A 21,768-nucleotide genomic window follows, 5' to 3' on the forward strand; every position below is an offset into this window, starting at 1 on the left:
GAAAAACTGGGAAGCGAACAAAACCTCTGCAATCTCTAGAAAAATAGCGGTTCACCCCTTCGTGTCCTTGCCAAGATGCACGGGATTAGGAGAATATCTGTGTCGCTCACTGCTGTCAATGCTTCCCACTTTTCAGTCGTAGTAAGAATATCAGGGATAAGAACAATACAAGGTGGAATTATGATGATTTTATCGATTCATTTATGATATAATGTCAGAATATAGTGAAATAATATTCAGCACAATTTCCCAGAACCCAAGTTGATGTCTTTAAATTGTTGTTTGACATACTTTAAGTTGTTGTGACATTAAATACATTGAATCAGAATCGTTATTAAACAAGCATTGCCATTCTTAAAGCGGCACTGAAAAACATGTTATATTTAGAATCATAAAAGAACGAAGAACACCAACTAATATTCATATTTGAGAGGTTAGAACTGGGGATTTTTCCTAAAATTCACCGAAACCATTGAGCAATTATCAAAATAGTTAATTGACTAATGGTTTCAGCTCTAATGCCTAATAAAGTGTGTAAATGATAGACATTATACGGGCTAACAAACATGATGAAAAACTCCTTCATCCCTCTCTACTTACTAATGTGTGTGGGGTTTTTTTATCACTTTTTCCTGCTTAATTGGGAGAAAAACTAAAGAAAAGGAGAGAGAAAGAAGACTGGAGGAGGAAAAAGAAAGGTGGATTGAATAATCGATGCCTCCTTCTCAGCCACACTCGCCTACTGCTAATGGCAGATTAATTGGTGTGCTCTTTAATGAGGGAACAAGATGGAGCAGCCAGCAGCGTGATGTTTGATCGAGAATCAGATTGTTTGATACGCCCCGCAGGAAGCAACAGAAAGACCAAACATTTTTAACTTGAATGCAGAAGGTTCAGGATGGATGGAGGAAAGGAAGGGAAGAAGAAGACAGAAATATGCACAGGAAGGAAAAGATGTGACTGAGGAGATCAAGAGATGAGAAACATGAATGGACAAAGACAGCAAACAAGATCTTTTATAATCTAGTACTGAAATCATGGGATTCAATTTAAACATTGTGAATCCAGGAAAATATTTGGTTGAGGTGGTAAGGCACATAGCATTTGAACATATAGCCTCTTTTTTTCAATTTTTTCCATTGACATGAGTGTGTATGTGGCTGCATACAGATACCTAGAGCGCTTTTTTCCTGAGCGCTCCGTCGCTCCGAGTGCCTCTAATTGAAAATCTCTCAACTTTTCAGAGATTCAAAAACCCATTTGTGGGCGCAGATCAACCGGACACTGATTATTGCCTGTGAGTGTTGTGCTTTTATTGTCTTATGTAATTTAAGCTTCTTTGTTAGCTGTGTAGCCAAGCTAACATAAATACCATTATCACATAAACAAAACCCACAGGCAGCGCTTCAAGGGGCCGGGATGACCTGCAAGCACTTTACTGTGGACAGTTTCCAATCGTTACGGCTTGTGACATTTGAAAAGAAACTCTCACGTGTGATCCCTTGACACACGTGAGAGTTTCCTTCTCAACTAACTGAATTTGAAGGATTTTATGAGATTGTGCACATGCTGTGAAAATGCAGCATGTCACACAACAGTGGTGCTTTGGGCTAAAATCACAAACAATGCTAACATGTTGATGCTAGGTATAATGTTAATGTTTAGCATGTTAGCATGCTGACATAACTGATACTTAACTAAAAGAACAGCTGAGGCTGATAGGAAGTTCTTTAGTTTGGCAGGTATTTACCACAGGTATTTATTTAAACCCGTTAATCAGTGGTTCTATCCCAAGCCCCTGCAGTCTACATGTTGAAGAGTCCTCGGGCAAGATACTGAAGTGCTTTTAAGAGACCAGAAAGCATTATATAAATGCAATCCATTTACCAATAAAATTCCTGGTTATGAGCTGATTTGTCTACTCTAAATAAAAGCAAAACTCATTAAATTTGTGGTGAAATACTTCCACTTTTCCATCTCTATGAGGATTAATGTTTTATTTCATAAAATGTGATTATTTCTGTGATAAATTAACATTAAAATCAAAGCAATCATCAAAAAATAAAATGTCTCCGAGAACGATTTCTGAAATTTGACTTTCTGTTAATGTGATGGACATTAAAGTCAGTTTGACAGGGGATATTATTTTCATACCTAAATAGATATTCTAATTTGAAAAGGCTGTTATAAGGTCTTTACTTTCACTCGTGCTCTGAGAAGGACAGAAAAGGTGTAAAAGCATGTGAGTCTCAACTCGCCATTGTTATTCTACTCTCGCCTCAGTTTGAGTGTATTGTTGTACTTGAAGCTTAGCCTGTTCCCTTGGTAACCATACTGATACCCAACACTGCCCCTGTACTTACTGGCCATGCGTATTTGAAGGGAATGACAATGTGTCCATTAGTCCAATCCTCTCCTCCTCCTCCTCCTCCTCCATCGTGTCCTCGGTGGCGGAGTGTCTGGGAGTTTCCACCAAGGATTCCCGTGCTGCCTGACCCAAAGGTGCAAGTTCCAGTTGGGACGACCCGGGCCTGGTACTCCTTGAGGCAGGCTTGGAAGAAAGTGTCACATTGGTCTCTGGCAGAGCAGCGCTGCCCCCCGCTGGCCTGGAGGTCGCAGCAGTCTCCGGTCTGCAGAAGGCCGAGGGGGTTCTGGAAGTAATGGATTTGAAGCTCGAACATCCCGACTGCACACACGGCCTGAACCCAGAGAGACGAGGAAGGTGGGAAGGAGAGAGTTACATTAATATATTATATGTTGAAGATGAATGAATGAATGTTATTAAACACAGGCATGGGATGACAAGCAATCACGATACTCAAGCTCTCACTGGTGCAAAATCATTAAAAGTCATCTGGTGAATTTAAGATTGTGTGACAATTCAGGGTACCACACTCTACATACTGTAACGTCAGGTTTAGTGTTTTTTTTAAAAATATATAGAGGCTGTTTATGCTGACTGGTATTGTTGTCAACAAAAGAGGCATTGCTCATCAGAAATAACTGATGACCCCCGTGAGGACAAGCAAACCTTCAGCATTTGCAATACTGAAGAAACTAAATCCCATTTTAGTCCCCAAACCGTAACTGATGGTTTGGCAGAATCCTTTTATTTTTATTTTTTATTTTTTTAAAGGAAAAAAATCTGCAAAGTTATTATGGACAGATGCAAGGGACCAGAGACTGTAAACAGTGAACCAGGGTCCCTTCACACGTAATAGGTGAGATAGATAGCAGGAACCTTACCTGATAAAAACATCATAACTCGATAAATAAAATAGCTTCTATTCATGTTTGACAGCAGACTTTCATGCTTTCTACAATGTGCTGTATTGTTACTTCTGGGAATCTGCGGCAGCCTGCGTGTCTGCTCTGTGTCATCTGTTTATCTGTTTGTAATAAGACAAGTTGTCAGACAGCACGTGAGAGAGAGGGGGACAAAGGAAATGAGGACATAACTTTGATTCCCACAACTCTGCCTGACCTCCCATAGAAGAAAAATCCAACTTTCCCATCCAAATCATGCAGAAATACCGCACCAGTCCGGCCATATAATCCTGTTTATCTCTCAACTTCCTTGTCTTTCTTTCTTTACCCCACCTTTGTGCCACCACCACTCCCTTCTTATTTCTCACTCTCTCTTCCCAGGGGACGATGACACTGAGGGGCTTCCTCCTCCTCCTCCTCCTCCTCCTCCTCCTCCTCCTCCTCCTCCCTTCTTTCTCTATCTGGGAACAAGCTGTAACGCTCCTGTCATTTCTCTTTCTGTGATTATCAACTCTTTTCTCCATTGTTGTCATGCTCCTTTTCACCCGCCCCCCTTTCTTGTCTCTGTGTTCCCTCCCTGTTTAAAGATGGATGGAGGTCACACACACACACACACACACACACACACACACATACACACACACACACACACACACACACAGTAGAGTTAACAAGACCCCCAGGGAGTCTCAGAGCACTGGGGTCAGGTATATGCGTGAATATGTGTGTGTGTGTGTGTGTGTGTGTGTGTGTGTGTGTGTTAGTGTGTGTGTGTGTGTGTGTGTGTGTGTGTGTGTGTGTGTGTGTGTGTGTGTGTCTGTGTGTGTGTGTGTCTGTGTGTGTGTGTGTCTTTATGTCACTGTGGTAGAATAAATGCTGCATAGTCACTGTTATCTCAGTCTGCCATGAAACCTCCACTGATGAATAAATCTGAATAAGTCACAGGCCTTTCTGGCATCCATGCAGTTGCACAAACACTGAACTTAATTATTGCTCATTAAGTCCAGGAATCAGAGTCTTCCTCAGCAGGTTTTGTTTGCTTTGTCATGGATGGAAATCACCAGAACCAACAATCTCTCATGTGTCTGCTGCCCAACACTGAGCCAGAAATCTCAGTCGCCCCATTGTGTTTGGTCTGTGTGTCCCTCCTCTGCCCCTGTCCCTGAGCTGAGAGCGGGTGAGGGGGTGAGGTGGGAGGGGAGAGGGGGATGGAAGGGGGGTCTACATCAAAAGGCTTGTGGAGATACAGTGGCGCTCATCACTCTACATCCTCCTTTCTTCCTCTCCTGCTCTCGCTGCCCGAGCCATTCCCTACATACCAGCATTTCAGCGCTCAGTCTGTCCAGAGAGAGGGAGACAGACACAGAGAGAGAGAGAGACAGAGAGGGAGAGAGACAGAGAGAGGGAGAGAGAGAGAGAAACCAAGCCGAGGCTTACGCCATCTCTGCAGAAGAGCGCTGGACGGTTAAAGGATCACTACACCCAAAACTCAGGCTGCTCTCAAACATTCATGGGTCACTAAACTCTGTTAAACTGTGAAAAGCAGGTGAGACCTTTATGAGGAAGTGCAGCAGTTTTTTTTACAAGAGTACGACTTTAAAGAAAAAGTTCAAAACCATAAAAACACAATAAAAAAGCACACATTTTCCTCTTAAAGTGCTGCGGTTTGGATAAAACCGCTGGCAAGTGAAATGGAAATGTTAAATCTTATCAATATGTTTCAAATATCAAATATTTCACTTCTCACAATAATCCGCAGGCACTGAACAGTTTAATTGTGACTCTTTTTCATCTAAATATCACATACAATTATATTTTGAAAGACATTATTGCTTTTAAATATATTTTGTGGCACTTCAAATAACAATGTAGGGCTGAAACAATTACTCAATGAATCTATTATTTGATCTGCAAATCATTTACGTGAAACAATTTTGATAATCAATATCATTTTCCTTGAAAAAGGGTCTTATATGACAATAAACTGAAATTGAGAAATTGTATCGTGTCAGCATTTATATATATAAATATTATATTAGGCCGATGAATAGATAATTTTCTACATTATTCAAATTCTTTGCTTATTAAGACTGACGTGTTCTGTTTTATGTGAAACAGTTTATGCGTCTGATGTGAGACACGTTTTAGAGAAGTCTGATGATAAACTACAAGAGCAGTAAAAATATTTTTTGCAAAGGTGAACCTTACGTTGTTGCAGCATCCCAAAGGCGCACGCTACTGTATATTACAATGTAAGCCTTGGGAATAATAAACCTGGTCAACAGTCAAAATGTAGTGACCGCTGGACAGTCATTAAGATCACTTCTGATTCACACACTATTCTGAGCAGGTCTGAGTACAGGTCCTCACAGGTCTCCTGGCTTCTGCATTAATAAATAGTCACCAGCCAGCAGCAGATGATCCAGAGTGTGTGTTTCTCTCACTGCAGTGCATTCAGAGAATAGAGGGAGTGGAGCGTGTTGTTCTTCGGCTGTGAAGAGGTTGCAGAGGTGCACAGAGAGACATGCAGAGATGCCTGAACGTTCAACATTCACACGCCCTGGAGTATATTCGACTGTGGCCCCAGGCTCCACACACACCCAGGACACAGATGCTGAATGTGAGCTCAGTGTTTAGAAATAACACACACACACACACACACACACACACACACACACACACACACACACACACACACACACACACACACACACACACACACACACACACACACACACACACACACACACACACACACACCTGGAGCACCTCTGGGCCTACACTGCTGGGTTCTGTCACACATCATAGGCATCCTGATCAGACCAGCAGCTGCTTGACAGCTCGCGAGGCAAAAAAAGGAAGAAGTATTTTATGGTTTTGCACATTCATGCCTCTTGTTATGATGACATATAATCCGAAGCTTTCCATGCTTCCAAACAATGCCGTAAATGCCCCAGGCAGCTTGTCACAATCATTTACACAAGTTATTGCAGTGATCCAAAATCCATGATGTTATAGAGAGAAAGTGAGGATTGCATATAATGTATTAAAAAAAGACAATGCATCAGGAGGCAAACGTGGTACAGATGGACACGCAGAGAAATGCAGATGCAGTTACTCCTTTAACCAGTGTCACGAATAAAGAGTGGACGCTGCACAGAGGGTGGGTGGTGCGTAATTAAGGTGTTCTTTATCCTCTATAATTTCACGGAGGAGTAACCACAACCCCCTATAAAGACTTAATGGTTTTATTTAACACTGAAATGCCCAAAATGATTCGTAATCAGCAGCTGTGACCTATTGATGTGTGTGCTGCCCGCCTTATTATAGCTTACTCTTTGTTTGGTATACAAACAGTGGCCCAATAATCTGTGACTTCTTTATAATGCTAAAAAAAAACATATTTTCCTATAATATTTTGTCAACACACATCTTAGCTGTGATATTTCATCCCCATGCTTCTAAAAACAGGATTACAGTGGTTCTCTGTTGCGTGGGGAAAAGGACACCAGCGTGGTGAAACAACAGGTGGGCAGAGCGCCATGTAGGAGCAGAATGAGGGCAGCACAAAGAGGGAAGGGGACAGTGTGTGTTTGTGGACTCCATTAATTACTGTTTTTTTTTCGCAGCTGTGATAAGAAATACAGGTTAAAACACAGTTAAAAGTCAGCTCCGGGGGGGGTTAAGTGCATGTCGCCAGAAATAGCACTTAATCGGTGGCTTACCTGCGGTTGTATCGTGAGCGCAACGAGAAAAATCACAGTCCGCTGCAGGTGGAGGTGTCCCCGGAGTCGGTCACTCCTTATGTCTGTCATCTCCGTTATCTTTCCGCCCCTATTTCTGGTATTGAGCCGAGTTATCCTGTGCGCTCTCGTGCTCTCCATCCCTGCGTCAGGGGATTGGGGACTGTGTTGTGCGCTTTGGCGTTGGTGGATGCCCCCTCCTCCTCCTCCCTCCCTGCGTCCGTCCGTCCGTCCGCCCGGCTCTCCTCCACTCCGATCTTAAACCCTGAAACTCCCGCAGAGCCACTTCATCGCGTCCAGGTAAGAGAAACCATAACCACCTCTGCCTCCGCTTGGATCTATCCCCCCACCGACCCACACACACACACACACCTGATCACCGCCCAATGCCGCTGTGTCCAGGGTGGATTTCCACTGGGAATGACACACATGCACACAACAAACACCCACACGACACATAAACACGCTCCCCTCGCGCAGTATTCCTCGCGCCACCTGCGTTAAGAGGCTTTAAGGGTCCAATCTGCCGGCTCACTTGAGTTGAACTCTCATCCCAATTAGCTCACACACTCTCTCTTCTTCTGTCTCTCTTCAAGTCTGATCCATGCACACACAGAAAAAACACTAAATCGACAAACCTGATAACACCTAGCCTATATTATATATTAATCCCACTTCGCGGATGAGTGCGTGAAAGCAGGCACTGAAGTTGCGTCTGTCCGGCGGAATGATTTCACTTTGCGCTCTTCTCATCTGGTTGGTCATTTGTTAACCCGATACGAAGCCCGGCGGCGACAGAGTCAGTGCGGGAAACAATGAGAGAGGGAGAGAGAGAGAGAGAGAGAGAGAGAGAGTGAGAGGGAAAGAGAGAGAGAGCGTGGAGGGTGTGTCCTGAGGCAGGGAATATCCGTCTCTCAGCTCTTGTCCGGATGGTTCCCAGCGCGCACCAATGCGATCACCCACTCCCTCTCACTAAACTTTGCGCAACCTGAAGACCAACCCAAACTTTTTTTCATGTCACATTTACTCACGGGATTATCCTGAATGCGTTTCCGTTCTAAACTATGGGGTTTTCTGTTTCCTCTCTATCTTTTGTAGCACCTCGCTGTTTGCCCTCCTCCGGTTTCAGGCCTCTCTATATCAACCCCGGCTCGCTTCAAAGCTCCGCCGTGCCAATTAACTGCTTTCGCTCGGGTGGCCCCTTGAATGGGAGAGTTTCTATAGGCGTTTGAAGCTGAAGCCCTCCATAATTAAAACATCGGAGTTATTCACAAATATACTTACAACAAAACAAGCCAGGGAACAGACACCACAACGGTAACTTCACCTTAGGGTGATTACGCGCATGGGCACACGTGGCACATGTGCCTAAATTCCCCTTCCACAACCCGCACACTGATTAATTTATCGTCATATCGTCATTTATGATCCGACTTATTCCGACAGCTGCTGTGTGCACATGCCGCTGCTGCTTAATGATGCCGTCGGCTCAGTGCACAGATATAAAAGAGAATTGTAGGGTGTATATGCATGTTTTTCAATATTGGCACCGGTCTCATGGCATATTTTCCACATCAGACTTCCAAGGCTCGTCTTGTTGGATCCAGGCCCCCCAACACAATGTACCTTCTTTATCGGAGGACATCTAATGAGATTCTGCCTCCCTCCTACCACGGGCTTGTTGATCAAGAGCTTCCCTGACAACCGCTGGTGTTTCCGCGGCCTGGCACTCCGCAGTGACCCCGGAGCAGAACAGAGGGCTCTTGAGGAGCGGAAGGGTTGATTTGCATATGAGGGAGCAGTGACCTCCGAGCGCGAGCTGAATTCCAACAAACCATCCGGAAACACGCAGACATAAGTGGGTGTGTGATAAGCGGCTGCTGTGTGTGTGTGGTTCACCTGAGGAAAAGTCACCATAAAACCCTGCAACCTACTCTCGGTGGGTTAACTAAAGGGAAGTCTTGTGAGCTGTGTATTTGGCCCCATCTGTTGGTCACACGTGTGATTTGGGGCAGAATTTTAAGATGCAAGACTTATTGATCACTATTTAAGACTACAGGAGACATTTCATTTGTTTAAAAGTTGACGATGAGGGTGTCGCCGTAGCCTTATGGTATCGTGTAAATGTGTCTCAGGTTTGATCCTGGATGGGAACTTTGTGTTGCATTGTTACTCTAAACTGAAAACACATAGTAGGTTAGTTAGTTAAATTAACTTTATTCTGACAAATCTTTTGTATCAGTCTGTTCATTTTAAGTGAAATCTTCTTTTTGTATGTTCCCTACATTTCAGGATGGCATATTTGGCATCTTTGTATCCACTCTGGGTCACAAAATCAAGGTCTGAGGGTTTGAGGGGTTTAGCCACAGAGCATGAGTTTACATGATGACACAGTGGCTGGTCTGTGGGGTTTATGGGGTTAAGGATGTGAAATCAAACAATATTTTAGTTCTGTTTTACTCTTAAATGGCCCATGTTGAAAAGTGAGATTTCCCTGTCTTTTATGCTAACATACAGTATAAAGAAGTTCTAGGTGCTATAAAGACACTGTGAAAGTATCAAAACGCTCAATCCAGAGAGAAACGCACACAGCTCATATTCAGAAACTCTGCCTTTAAACGAGCGGTCAGGACTTCTGTACGGTTGTGATGTCACAAATATATACATGATGACTGCTTATCAAAGTGTCACTACAGTCATCCCCTGGCTGCAGAGACAGTGAACGCAAATGAATCAGCCCAGACCTAGATTTTTCCGGAGGGGGATTTAAGCATGCAAATAAGTTCTAGTATAAACCCATTATAGTACAAGAATGCACCTGAAAGTGAGCATATTTCCCCTTTAAGCCTCATAAAGACGCGAATATGCACCGTCACAGTCTGATTTATTTAATTTTTAATCTCACACACAGACAGAACTCCCACGCATAACCTACCAGATTAGCAGAAGTTGCCTTCCAGTCCATGCAACTGAAGGATCACTGTGTTGGTGAATGGGAAAGGCACTAGGCATGTTGCCAAGAACATACGAGACACAAACGCGCGCACACACACACACACACACACACACACACACACACACACACACACACACACACACACACACACACACACACACACACACACACACACACACACACACACACACACACACACACACACACACACACACACACACACACACACACACACACACACACACACACACACACACACACACACACAGGCTAAGGTCAGTGCTTTCTCAAGGCAAAATAAGGGAGTGTGGAAAGGCTTGGGAAACTACACAAGAATGTGCATTTCTGTGTACACTGCTGAGCTGACCCAAAGACAATTACTCAGGGCACAGTTTAAGTCCACAACAGGGAGGCCCTGTGTGCGCTGGGCACAGTTGATAGTGCGATAGGCTTTTTCAGGCCTAATTCACACGTCACTCATGAATCAAGCCTTTGAGAGGAGGTGGTGGTCCTTATTGGGCTATAATTACTACAGTGTGTGAAGGCCTTTAAAAGACGTGCTGCAAAACACACCACAGGCCTTTACTTAATGGCGAACTCAAGACAATTGTAACCATTTGCATTCATTTTATATAGGATTTAACACAGTCCATAAAAGCAGCTCTTTGTACTTTTACTGCATTGCAAATCAAATACACTGTTCTTTCTACTCCACTACATGTATCTAATTACTTTACAGACTGATATAGTGTGCGTTTAAATTACAATGCTGTTAATCAGTCATTTTAAATACAGAAATGATATAAAATAGCCCAAGTTAGCTCTTCCTCAGCTGACATAAAAATAAAAGACTGCTTTTATGTTAATGCTTCCATCAAAATGATCCAGTAATATAACACAGGCATGGGTCATTCCACCTTACCTTTATTTTTTACCAGAGTATGCGTTACATGAACAACTCCAGGAGCTAGAAACCAGAGGAGACTGATGATGAGAATTAGTATTTCCACACACACATGAATGAACAAATTCATAATCAAATCATTATTTTCAATTATTCAGTGTGAGTTGAGCAGTTCCAGCATTTTAGAAACCAAAGTTTATGTTTATCTGGTTCCTGAATTACTCTTAGGGGGGTTAAGAGCCACAACAGACAGATGAAGGAAATTATACGGTTCAAAACTAGAATTACCCCATTGCGGTTGTTTGCCTTCGCTAACTAGTCAAGTTGCAGTTTACACTCAAACTGCCCAGACTTACATAATATATGTAGTGAAGACTTTGGAGGAATTTAATTAAAAAAGGGTATTACGTCTATTTTCTGGTGAAACATGGATGCTTCACACACATCTTAAACTTCAACCCAGAAGCAAATAAGATCTTTACAATCACCAGTTTCAGACCAAAGGTATCCCCTTCTTTTTGAGGTATGGTGTTGAATAATGGACAAAAACATAAAGAAAGTCAGTTAACTGTTGAGTTTTTGGATCTAAAATATTCCTTCCTCATTTTATCCTATTAGACATTTTTTTGTGAAATGCTGTCATAATTAACATAGGAGTTCCTGAGTTATGGAAAAGATGCATTTTGTGGTCACAGTGACCTCCGACCGCCTAAATCTATTCAGTTCATCCATGAGTCCAAGAGGACATTTGTGCCGCATTTGGAGAAATGACCTCAAGGCATTCCTGAGATATCACATTCACGAGAACGGGACAGACAGACCAACGTTAAAACATAATTTGAAAAATTAAAATGGAAAAGCATGATGGCTCAAGACCAGCCAGAAAATGGATGTAATCTAATTGACTTTTCAAATAACAAATCTGTCTCATGGGCACAAAGGCCAAATAAAGATAAGATTTGCTCGAGCATGTACCGTGCACTTCAAAGCACAGACTGAATGAGACTCCCGATTGATTTACTTTACAAGCAGGGTGGATATGATGATTTGTATGGAGGCCAATTATGCTCTTTAGAATTGCACTATTTTCTAATAAATAACAACTAATAGAAAATGTTATTTCTGGCCAAAGAATCCAGTTTTCTAGAAAGTACCAATGTTGTGAAGTGGTGGCCAGCAAGATGAAGTCCAGCCAAGGAGGACGTTTGTTGCATGACATTGATGCTTCTCCCTACATTTCCTTTTTGAGCTTCACCGCTGACCATTAAAGACAATATTCAACTTCAATAAAATAATCTACTTTATCCTAAAGTAGACAGAGTTGGCCGTTTCATGAAAAAGCTTCACAAGTTATTGTACAGGTGTTAAAGATTCGATCTCCTGTTGTAATTTTTGCGTGGAATGAAAAGCCTAAAACGTCCTTCTCACCCATGCGTTAGCAGATTTTTGCTGAATATTCAAAGTTTCAGCAAAATTCATGACACAAGAAGAGGTAGGAGTAATAGGCACAAGAAAGAAGAACTGGTTCTCAGTTGGGGTGCTCAAAAAAAACTGTTAACTAGTTGAGGGTTTTAGTCTCTCCATCCCTTGACTACCCACTCCCCCCTCACACCCTCAGAGGTAGAAGAAAGTAAGTTTTAGCACCATCTGCTGGCCACAGTTATACAAATGAAGAAGTGAAACGGAGCAGCATCTCAACAAAAATGTATTTTATTTATAAAAGAGAAAAAAAAGCTCCAGGTACAATGTCTGGTAGACCAGACCCTGGGTGCAATGCTTGAATCACAAACAGTTAAGAAATACAGAAAAAAAACATCAAGTTACTTGTGGATTTGAGTATCAGTTAAAAAAAAAGGTAAACCAGCAGTGATGCAGATCAGTAGGGTAAAGAACTCCTCCATACGTTTACCTGACCATTATTTGAAACAACAACAGCTCCATCAGTGTGAGATGATAAAACTTGCTGGAAACAATATATACTCACATGTAATCCTGGAAGAAGGGGGGAAATATACCTAACAGCAAACGCCACTTACTTAAAAAGCGTCTTAGTTCAGGTTTCTGCTGTACATTTCTAAAAAAAAAACCTGCTGTGTGTGCACATGTAAAAAAGAAAGACCGCTCTCGAGGAGTGTTATTTCTTAGCGAATGAGATCTTCATGGCGTTCGCTTGTGTGATCTTAAAGCCTTGTAGTGCGTCTCGTGCGGCGCCGGCCTGCACTTCGTTCTCAAACTCCACAAAGGCGATGTCGTGGCGACCGGGGACCAGACGCACCTCCTTGAACCCAGGGAACCTGAATACACAACAACACGGTCAGGTCTAACATCAACAAATAATCGAACGTAAAAAGGCAAAATCAAAGGCAGAAAATTAGCTGTTACTGACTGGTTGAAGAGCATGGAGAGCATGAGTTCATTCGTCTCCTCAGGCAGGTTGGTGAGGAAGAGGATGTGATTGGGGGGATTTTCTGCCACCTTTAAGGACAAGACAGAAGAAGTCAGAATAAAACCACCAGGAAAAATTATATTTTCCAATATGCTCTGTCAGAACACACTACCTGCTGGGGCATTTGTCCAGGCATTTGTCCGGGCATCATCTGGCCAGGAGGCATAGCACCCGGGGGCATTTGACCAGGCGCCATCCCTGGAGGAGGCATCATGCCAGGAGGGGGCATATAAGGCGGCTGGCCCGGCATGTGCATCATACGGGGAGCCTGGCTCATGGGAGGCATTCCCTGGAGAGTAAAGTACAACAGTGATGAGTTTGTCAGCAGCTGTGACGACATTTACCTACAACGTATTCCTCCATTTGCCCCTTCTAACTCAGGGTGGGACAAATTATCAATACAGCGAATTATTGTATTACATTATCGATACACTGCAAGATTTTTCCAACAGCTCAGACGGGAAAATACAGAGTTTTGGTTTCAGCTGCAATTTTTATGGGGAATAAAGGCAAATCCATCTTAATCCAGTATCCCAGATTTCCCAATAGTTTGCTACTCTTGTCCTCATTGATACTCAGGATAGCTCATGAAATTATGGTTCCAACATTTACTACTTACAGGCATGGCAGCTGGTACCCCGCCAACCATGGGTACAGCAGCTCCCGGTACACCCTTTTTAGCTCCGGCTCCGTCTGCTCCTTTGATCTTCTTCTTCTCCTTTTTACGGTCACGCTCCACATAAGTGCCCTTCATTTTAGCTATGATGTCCGAGTCCTGCTTAGCATACTGGATACGCTGTAGGAAGGAACATAAGTTAAGATCGCCATGTACCTCTGACGCTTCAATTTATATGCAACAGACGTTGTTATATTGCGTTAATTGTATGTTTTGAGGCCTGTTATTCTCTGTGAAGCCTCTCAGTGATCTCACTGGGTGCTAAACCTACCATGGGTTTGTCGTAGAAAGGAAACCCCTGCATGGATCTCAGAGCATTGGAGGCGCTGTTAACCTCTTTGAAAATAACAAAGGCCTGACCCTTCATCTTCAGGTTTCTTGCGACCAAGATGTCCAAAATCTGTCCGAACTGTGAGAAGATGGCGTACAGCGACTTTTTCAACTCTGCAGAAACAGGAAAAAGGTCAGTCTGAATGGAGAGGACTTCTGTGCGCTTTCATCATGGTGGAAATACAGTCAGCGCTCCAAACATTAATTTACACAAAATAAAGGAATACGGCTCCGTTATAGGGGAATACATAATTAAATTATACCAAATACACTAAATTAAATCGCATAATGTGATCACACATTGCTGGGCGTCACGTTAACGTTAGTTAGCATTGGCCTGCTCAAGCCACAACTTTTACTTCCAATACTTAAGTACATTTAATATCAGAAAATTACTTTTAATACTCAAGCACAGGAAATATCCGATACTTTAAGGCTTTCATTCAAGTAATACTCTAGAAAGGTGACTAACTTCTACCAAAGTAACTTTCTGGTGAGATACTTGTACCAGAAACAGAAGGTAGTAGGTGAGGGTGAACTTACCATCTTTCTTGATTTTCTCATTCAAGTTGTTGATGTAGATTGTATGATTAAGCCGTACGTCTGGCGTGGCCATCTTCTAACCTGCTGATGAGAAAACCTTTGTTTTTAACGCTGAAACAATCAGAAACACAACAAAATGCTCGATTAGCCGCTGGGCAGCTAACACGGCTAACGTGAGTATCGTGGTGGGAGCGTTAGCTTCAAAGCTAACGACAAGCTATAGATAAAATATCAAGATCTAACGTGATGTGTCTCCTCTATCGATTACGCCTTCTGTCCTTTAATATATCAAAGCATCAAAATAGTGTACCTAAGTTCACCAATGAGTTTGCGAACGTCTTGATAACCAACAAACGATTTAACAGTTCAGCTCACCTCGAAGTGATGAATGAAAACCCCGGCCTGCACAAGTCCCGTGCTCAGTTCTCGCGATAAATAACACAGAGGGCCGTTTCCGGTGTTACACTAAATTCTGTGACCACTGCAAAGCATAGACTGTATAAATGAATATACATTATTTTGATTACATATTATATACATTGTCATTATACAGTCTATGGTAGAAAGGTGCAAACCAGTAATGCTAACAAAGACGGTTTTATTACTAATTCTTAACAATCGCAAATATTCCGCAGATGAAACATGATTAATTAGATCATTATCTTAGCAAAATACTATATCCATATTATCTTTTGTTTTAACAAACTACCCTCCTTTTATATTTTTCAAGATTCAGATTTTAAATTATATCTGACCACTACGGAAAACTTAAAACTCAAAAATAATAAATTGGTAAAACTATTAGATTGCTTAGGCATTTTAAATGTACTCCCTTAGTTTAGCAGACCCCATCAATGTTTTTGTTTTTATTGTTTTTCATTCCTTTGTCTATGTTTTACTGTCTTTGTACATTTTATTTTATGTATTTTACATTTAGAAATAAACTTTTGGTATTGTGTATAACTCTGGAACATGTTACTCAGGCACATGAATTAATTAATTAAAGATTGTCTCTGGAATTAACTATTCATTCAATTCAAAGATTTTTTTTTTAGTGGCATGATCCCACATAATCAGGGACACAATACTTTTAATTTTTTTTTATTGAAAAGATTCAATATAAAAATAATTTTTCTTACATGCTCCAGAGTTATACACAATTAAAGGTTGAATATGGAGAAAGAGCAGAACCCCGCCATCTAGTGTCTCAAAATCGTTGTCGCAACAACAAAATATAATTAAAAGCAGTCGCGTTGCCAGGTTGGTCAAACCTGGTCGAGTAGCCTACAGGAGACCAGAGTCTGTTTGAGCCTGTTTGAACCCTTCCCCTCCGGCAAATCCATCCACCCACCCATCTTCAACCGCTTTTCCCTATCGAGGATGCGGGCGGCTGGAGCCGATCCTAGCTGACATCGGGTGTGAGGTGGGGTACACCCTTGACAGGACACCAGACAAATAAGCAGCTGCAGTATTGGCAAACTCCATTTCACCCAGTGCCAGCCTACAGTAGCTGCACCCAACAACAGAAAACCCTGGCAACCTGCAATGGCTGGTACCATGAAAACAGAAAGTGACAGAAAGTCATTGCCAAACCCTTCAAAACATCTTAAAAATATGAATTCAGACTAAATATATTTTTATTATGGAAAATCAATACTTTCATCTTTATTCAGTTAGCGAATTAGCCGCCACTGACTTTTTATATGTAGGCAACAGATCTTGGAAAACTAATATAGAAATATATAATCATAATATTTTTTATAAATCTGAATGAAAAGAGACAGGCTGTGTTTTGTATCATATTTCGTTTTATTGTAAAAATACATTAATACAGTAGAGAAATAGCTAGAACGTAGTTGCTGGGGTAACCCTGACAACCAAGACGAGCAGAGATGGTGACGTCATCTAGCCCGCCGTCCTCCGGAGTCTGGACTCTGGCGGTGTGTCCTTTTACCGTTGGTGTGTGCCTTCCGCAAATACACACGAAGAAGAAGACGAAGCTGTACCAATCATATATGGGCATAACACCGGGACAGTTAGCTTGCTGTGCTAGGCTCAAAAGTGGGAGAAGGATATGACAACAAACGAAATGAAATACTTTTTCTGATAGTTAACTGAAGATTGTCACTCTTCGGTTTCCACCCAAATAGAATCAAACACCAACTGCCGATAACTTAGCTAACTTTTGTCCCCGTTTGTAGGCAACAGAGCTGGTACTTTAGGTTGAGAGAGGTACGTAAGCAGGGAGTGAAGAGTGGGCGGGTGAGTTTGTTACAATATTAGAGCTGCTCTAACTTACACCTTTGCAAAGATGCATCAAATACTAACTGAGCTACCGCTTCTGTCAGGAAAGATATGTCAGTGGAGTGCCCCATGTCACCACCACCTGCTCCACCTCCACCTCCACCTGCTCCAGGTCCTCCACCTGCTCCAGCCTCAACACCCAAGAAGAAGCTGTATCAGACGATAGCCAGTAGCAGGAGTCCTGTGAAGGGGAACCACACTGAAGCCTGCTTACTGCTCAGTCAGAGGGAGAGCAGGTGAGGTTTACAAGGATTTACAGTGCCAGCTTTTTACGATCAGTTCTTCTAGCATGAAATCATAACTAATACAAATAAATCAAAATGTTCTGCAATACATCTTACATGGTTGGGAAGTACAATGTTTACTTTTCTGTTGACATAGGTAATGGTGGTGATTTATGTAAAACAACCTGAAAATAAACTTGCATCTATTGAGATAATAGTTTTAGTAAGTATTTTTCTAAGGACAAATACATACTATTCACTCACCTGACTCAACATTACTAACATGTAAAACCTCACAAATTAACAAAGAGTTGATCAGCGTCTCTCCCTCTGACACACAGTCAACTAAAAACAAATATAAGCCTCACAAAGAAAGTATTAATACGCCTTTTCACAGCAGACAGGGCTTGTAACCTCAGGAGAACCTTAAACCGAGCCCATCGCCTTCTCTGACACATTGTTGACCTCAGACACGTTACTCTTCAAAACACTGTTGACAGAACTTTTCTCCTAATTACCTTTTGCTGACATTGTATGTATCGTATATATTGAAATGCTTTTCTGTATAAAAAAAATTCAAAATTCAATAAACTTTTCTTTTAATTAAGATCAATTCAAATGGTATATTGTGCATTCATGTTACGCGGCGTGTGTTTTTTTGTGCTTCAGTTTTAGGAAGGACCTCCAGTGGATACTGGTGAACACTTATGTGCCCTCCCTCATCCAAGATGGTCCACAGTAAGTCAGTAAACTATGGTGTCAAGTAAAACTGTTTTATGTACAATGGGGCTATTTTGTTACCAGTGTGGTCTGAATGTTTTTATGTTTAAGTGATTTAACTACTAAACACATGACATTCGCCATGTACTATACTGAGCTGTTCAATGACCTTTCAGGTGCGGCCTGGTGGCTTTGTGGATGTCCGCTCACCTCCTACAGCCACAGCTGAGTATTGATATGGACACTGTCGTTCAGATGGCTCTGAGCAGGGGATACACAGCACAGGGCGAAATGTTTTCAGGTAAGTAAAGTGTGTAAATGGTCTTGGGCCGGTCTGTTTTGAATGAGCAAAGAGGTGCGTGTTTCTATCGTAACGGATCTCCCATTTTTATTTCACTGCATGTTCTGAAGTGCAATATGAGATTGAACTCCAGATGAAGGGTATAATCTGAAAAAAAAGGGGCTGTTAAATAAACAGGTTTGCAGCGAAAATGAGTTAGATTTTTTTTGTAGTAATTCACTTTGTGTTTCACACTGTTTATGGTTTTGGTTTTTTTATGTTCTCATTAAGATTTTTACATCTTCAGCTGACAACATGGCCCTGCTTGCAGAGGAGGTTTGTCGCTGTAAGGCAGAACTGCTGTCGGGGGGTTTAAGTGGCGAGAATGCTGCAACCATCATCACACACCTGTGGGGGAGACAGCCTGTTCTCATCCCGTATCCTAGACCAAAGAAAAATACCCTGAGTGGTGTGCTGAAGGAAAATACTTGAAATGTATGATTACGAGACATATTCCTTGACAGTATGTACAGATACGACGAGGACTACAACCATGAGCCATGCCGACGGAGCGGCCACAGGGCGCACTGGGCAGTCGCCTCAGGTAAGAATGGATAGCTCACGTCGGAGGGGTGTTTTAGCAAAAGCATATTGTGAATTAACCTAACAGATGTATCGATCTGTCTCATGAAGCTCGTTTGGAGCTAGTGTAAGCAGTCCTCAGTCAGGTCTGGTTTATTTCACGACAGACCTGAGACATTGAACACAGATGCGTTCACAGTGAAGAAAATGGCCAACTGCAGTGTTCATGGCCACAAAGCAATAAATATTAAACATAAGATGGAGAGCAAAATGCTGCAGCAAAAAACGACGAAAATCACCTCAATAAACAAAGCAAAAAGAGAACTTTTGGCAGTATGTTGTGGGTCGGTAGCAAGCTCAAAACATTTAGTGTAAAAGTGTAAATATATTAGATACTTCATACAACTTTGACGTATGATATCAAAGCCCAGCCAGGTTATTTATTTTATAGCAAGATATTAAGATAATTAGTATTTTTTTTTTCTCTATTAGTTGGATTTTGCATCTTGATTTGTTCAAGTGACAGAACATGGTGAAAATACGGTTTAAACACTTTCCGATTGGCTGTCCGACACTTCATGCAATTGTTATAAATAATTGGATTTCTGGGGTGTTAGATTCTTTACTTTTTATTTAGTGACATTTAAAGAGAGAAGAAATGATGAAAATGTTTCTGTTACTATGAGTCAACAGACACCTGTATGTTTTTTTGCTTTGTCAGTTCACAAATGCATTTTAAAATGTATGTGTTATATAATGAGCGCAATACTGTGCATATACTTTTGAATAAAAAAGATCTGACTTCAGATTTTAACCATGGTATTAAGTGAATCCCATGTTGTGACATGAGTTTTACATGTACTGGAGACGGACTCATGTTCACAGTGCAGCTGTGAAGAGAAACCTTTGAGGAGGAACTTTACACAAAACTCTGTTTCAGTCTGGTGGATTTAACGTAACACTGGTTAAACTTGAAAACTACTCTGGACGCATTAGGTTTCTATGGTACCTGAGATTAGACTTATTTAAACCACCTTTACAATTACCACATCTGTTCATTCCAGGTGTTCTCCTCGGTTTGGACGAGGAAAGCGTGAGCAAAGAGCACACCCAACCTGATCCTGCTCTGCCCTGGCTCTACCTCGCCGCAGACAGCAGCTCTCCTTGTCCTGTCGGTAGCACGGCAGTCAAAGAGGTTTACGTCCTGGCGAAGCAGGGTAAAAGCTTGCGCTACCAGCTGTGGAGTTTAGACAGCGTGGCTCAGAGCAACGAGCAGCTGAGGACGATGGACCCTCAGAGAGCTAACGACGGGACTCAGTATGTGCTTCCCCGGGGAGGGGTGGAAGCCGGGCTGGCTGGCAAGGCGGTGTTGCTCCACACAAGGATGCAGGAGCAGTAATGAGTGTGATGCAGGACTGGGCTTTGTGGAAAGGAATAGACGGAGGACGCAGTGTCTGAGGCTCATAAAACTCTGCTCTGTTGAGGCACCACAGTGAAGCCTCATGCTGCGGTGTGAGCATTTTAACCCAAAGTGACTTTCACAAGAGTTTTATAGTTATGACAGTTTTGATGTTGTGTCATTATGGATCCTGTTAGACAATAGCTGTGACAATATGAGTTGTATCTAAAATATTAAGGCTCACATATTCTGCTATACTGGGATAGCTGTCCCATCATCTGCCCAATCTCTAGTTGTATTAAGCCTATTGCAGGCAGTGTTGTAGGCAGATTAGGACTAGCCTGGCATCACCTGTCAGATTGGTCTGGTTTCCAGGCTATAATGGGACTGTATTATCAGAAATTTTGGATTTCCTGTGCTCTTAAATCAATGTGATTGATAAGTGTAAAGGATGTCCCCTTTCCCAAAATCAGTGGCCATTTTGTTTGTCATTTTCACATTTTTCTCAATCTAAACAGTTCTGAGCTGAACTGACAACTTTCCTCTTCACCATTGACAAAAATTAACTCCTCCCCTCCCTCAGTCATTACATTACTTAATGTATTTAATATAATTATATTTAATATAATTGTTTCAGTTGAGGTGGTTTGGCCATCTAGTAAGGATGCCCCCTGGGCGCCTCCCTAGGGAGGTGTTCCAGGCACGTCCAGCTGGGAGGAGGCCTCGGGGAAGACCCAGGACTGGGTAGAGAGATTATATCTCCACACTGGCCTGGGAACGCCTCGGGATCCCCCAGTTAGAGCTGGTTAATGTGGCCCGGGAAAGGGAAGTTTGGGGTCCCCTGCCAAAACTGCTGCTCCCGGGACCCGACCCCGGATAAGCGTTTGAAGATGAGATAATTGTTTCCACAACATGTTGCCTTTTTTATATAAAACATATTTTGGTATTTCTGTTTAACTATATGAAACATTAGAAAATAATTACAACAAAAACACAAAAAAAACAAATCTCCTCTCCTGTGTCCAGTCCAACATCAACAATTTCTCATCTTATTTTATCTGTAAAGTTTCCGGCTGAATCTCCAGAAAATACACTGCAATACAAAGTCATCCACACCGCCCTCCTCTAGATCCCTTTATTACTTTTATTTAAACAGCGTTTTTGAATTATTTGTCCTGCAGGTTTACAATGTGAAATCTACTGGTGCTCAATACATCACTGACTTAAGTGTAATATATTTATACAATAAATGGTTTAGATTCTCATGCTTATTGTTTTGCCATCTTTGATTCACTGCATCCCTGTAAACATTTTGGGGTATTCAATGAAGGAAATATTTCAACACTGTAGTCTTAGATTTGAGATCAGCGGTGCATGATCCGAGTTATGTGTCA

General features: G+C 42.0%; 2 protein-coding genes across 4 annotated transcripts; one reads left to right on the top strand and one right to left on the bottom strand.

Moving 5' to 3' along the window:
* Positions 1–12,564: 12,564 nt before the first annotated feature.
* snrpa (small nuclear ribonucleoprotein polypeptide A) lies at positions 12,565–15,265 on the bottom strand. Of its 2 annotated transcripts, none has more exons than XM_083913504.1 (7): positions 15,241–15,265; positions 14,866–14,946; positions 14,264–14,436; positions 13,936–14,112; positions 13,429–13,605; positions 13,257–13,345; positions 12,565–13,164 (listed from the first exon to the last, which is right to left on the bottom strand). In XM_083913504.1, exons 2-7 carry the CDS (start codon positions 14,936–14,938, stop codon positions 13,005–13,007), a joined length of 849 nt encoding a protein of 282 aa, XP_083769630.1. In that variant the 5' UTR covers positions 14,939–14,946; positions 15,241–15,265; the 3' UTR covers positions 12,565–13,004. The 2 variants fall into 2 exon arrangements, with proteins under 2 accessions (XP_083769630.1, XP_083769629.1); XM_083913503.1 differs by having other exon boundaries at positions 14,866–14,949; positions 15,241–15,261.
* A 1,689-nt stretch (positions 15,266–16,954) lies between these two features.
* On the top strand, positions 16,955–21,614 carry actmap (actin maturation protease). 2 transcript variants are annotated; one of them, XM_083914566.1, is made up of 7 exons: positions 16,955–17,127; positions 17,214–17,405; positions 18,063–18,131; positions 18,290–18,414; positions 18,701–18,830; positions 18,927–18,997; positions 20,040–21,614. In XM_083914566.1, the coding sequence occupies exons 2-7, from the start codon at positions 17,221–17,223 to the stop codon at positions 20,372–20,374; spliced, it is 915 nt and encodes a 304-aa protein (XP_083770692.1). In that variant the 5' UTR covers positions 16,955–17,127; positions 17,214–17,220; the 3' UTR covers positions 20,375–21,614. The 2 variants fall into 2 exon arrangements, with proteins under 2 accessions (XP_083770692.1, XP_083770693.1); XM_083914567.1 differs by having other exon boundaries at positions 17,219–17,405.
* Positions 21,615–21,768: the final 154 nt, after the last annotated feature.

The sequence above is a fragment of the Echiichthys vipera genome, assembly GCF_963691815.1.
Source record: "Echiichthys vipera genome assembly, chromosome: 5".
Taxonomy (NCBI): domain Eukaryota; kingdom Metazoa; phylum Chordata; class Actinopteri; order Perciformes; family Trachinidae; genus Echiichthys; species Echiichthys vipera.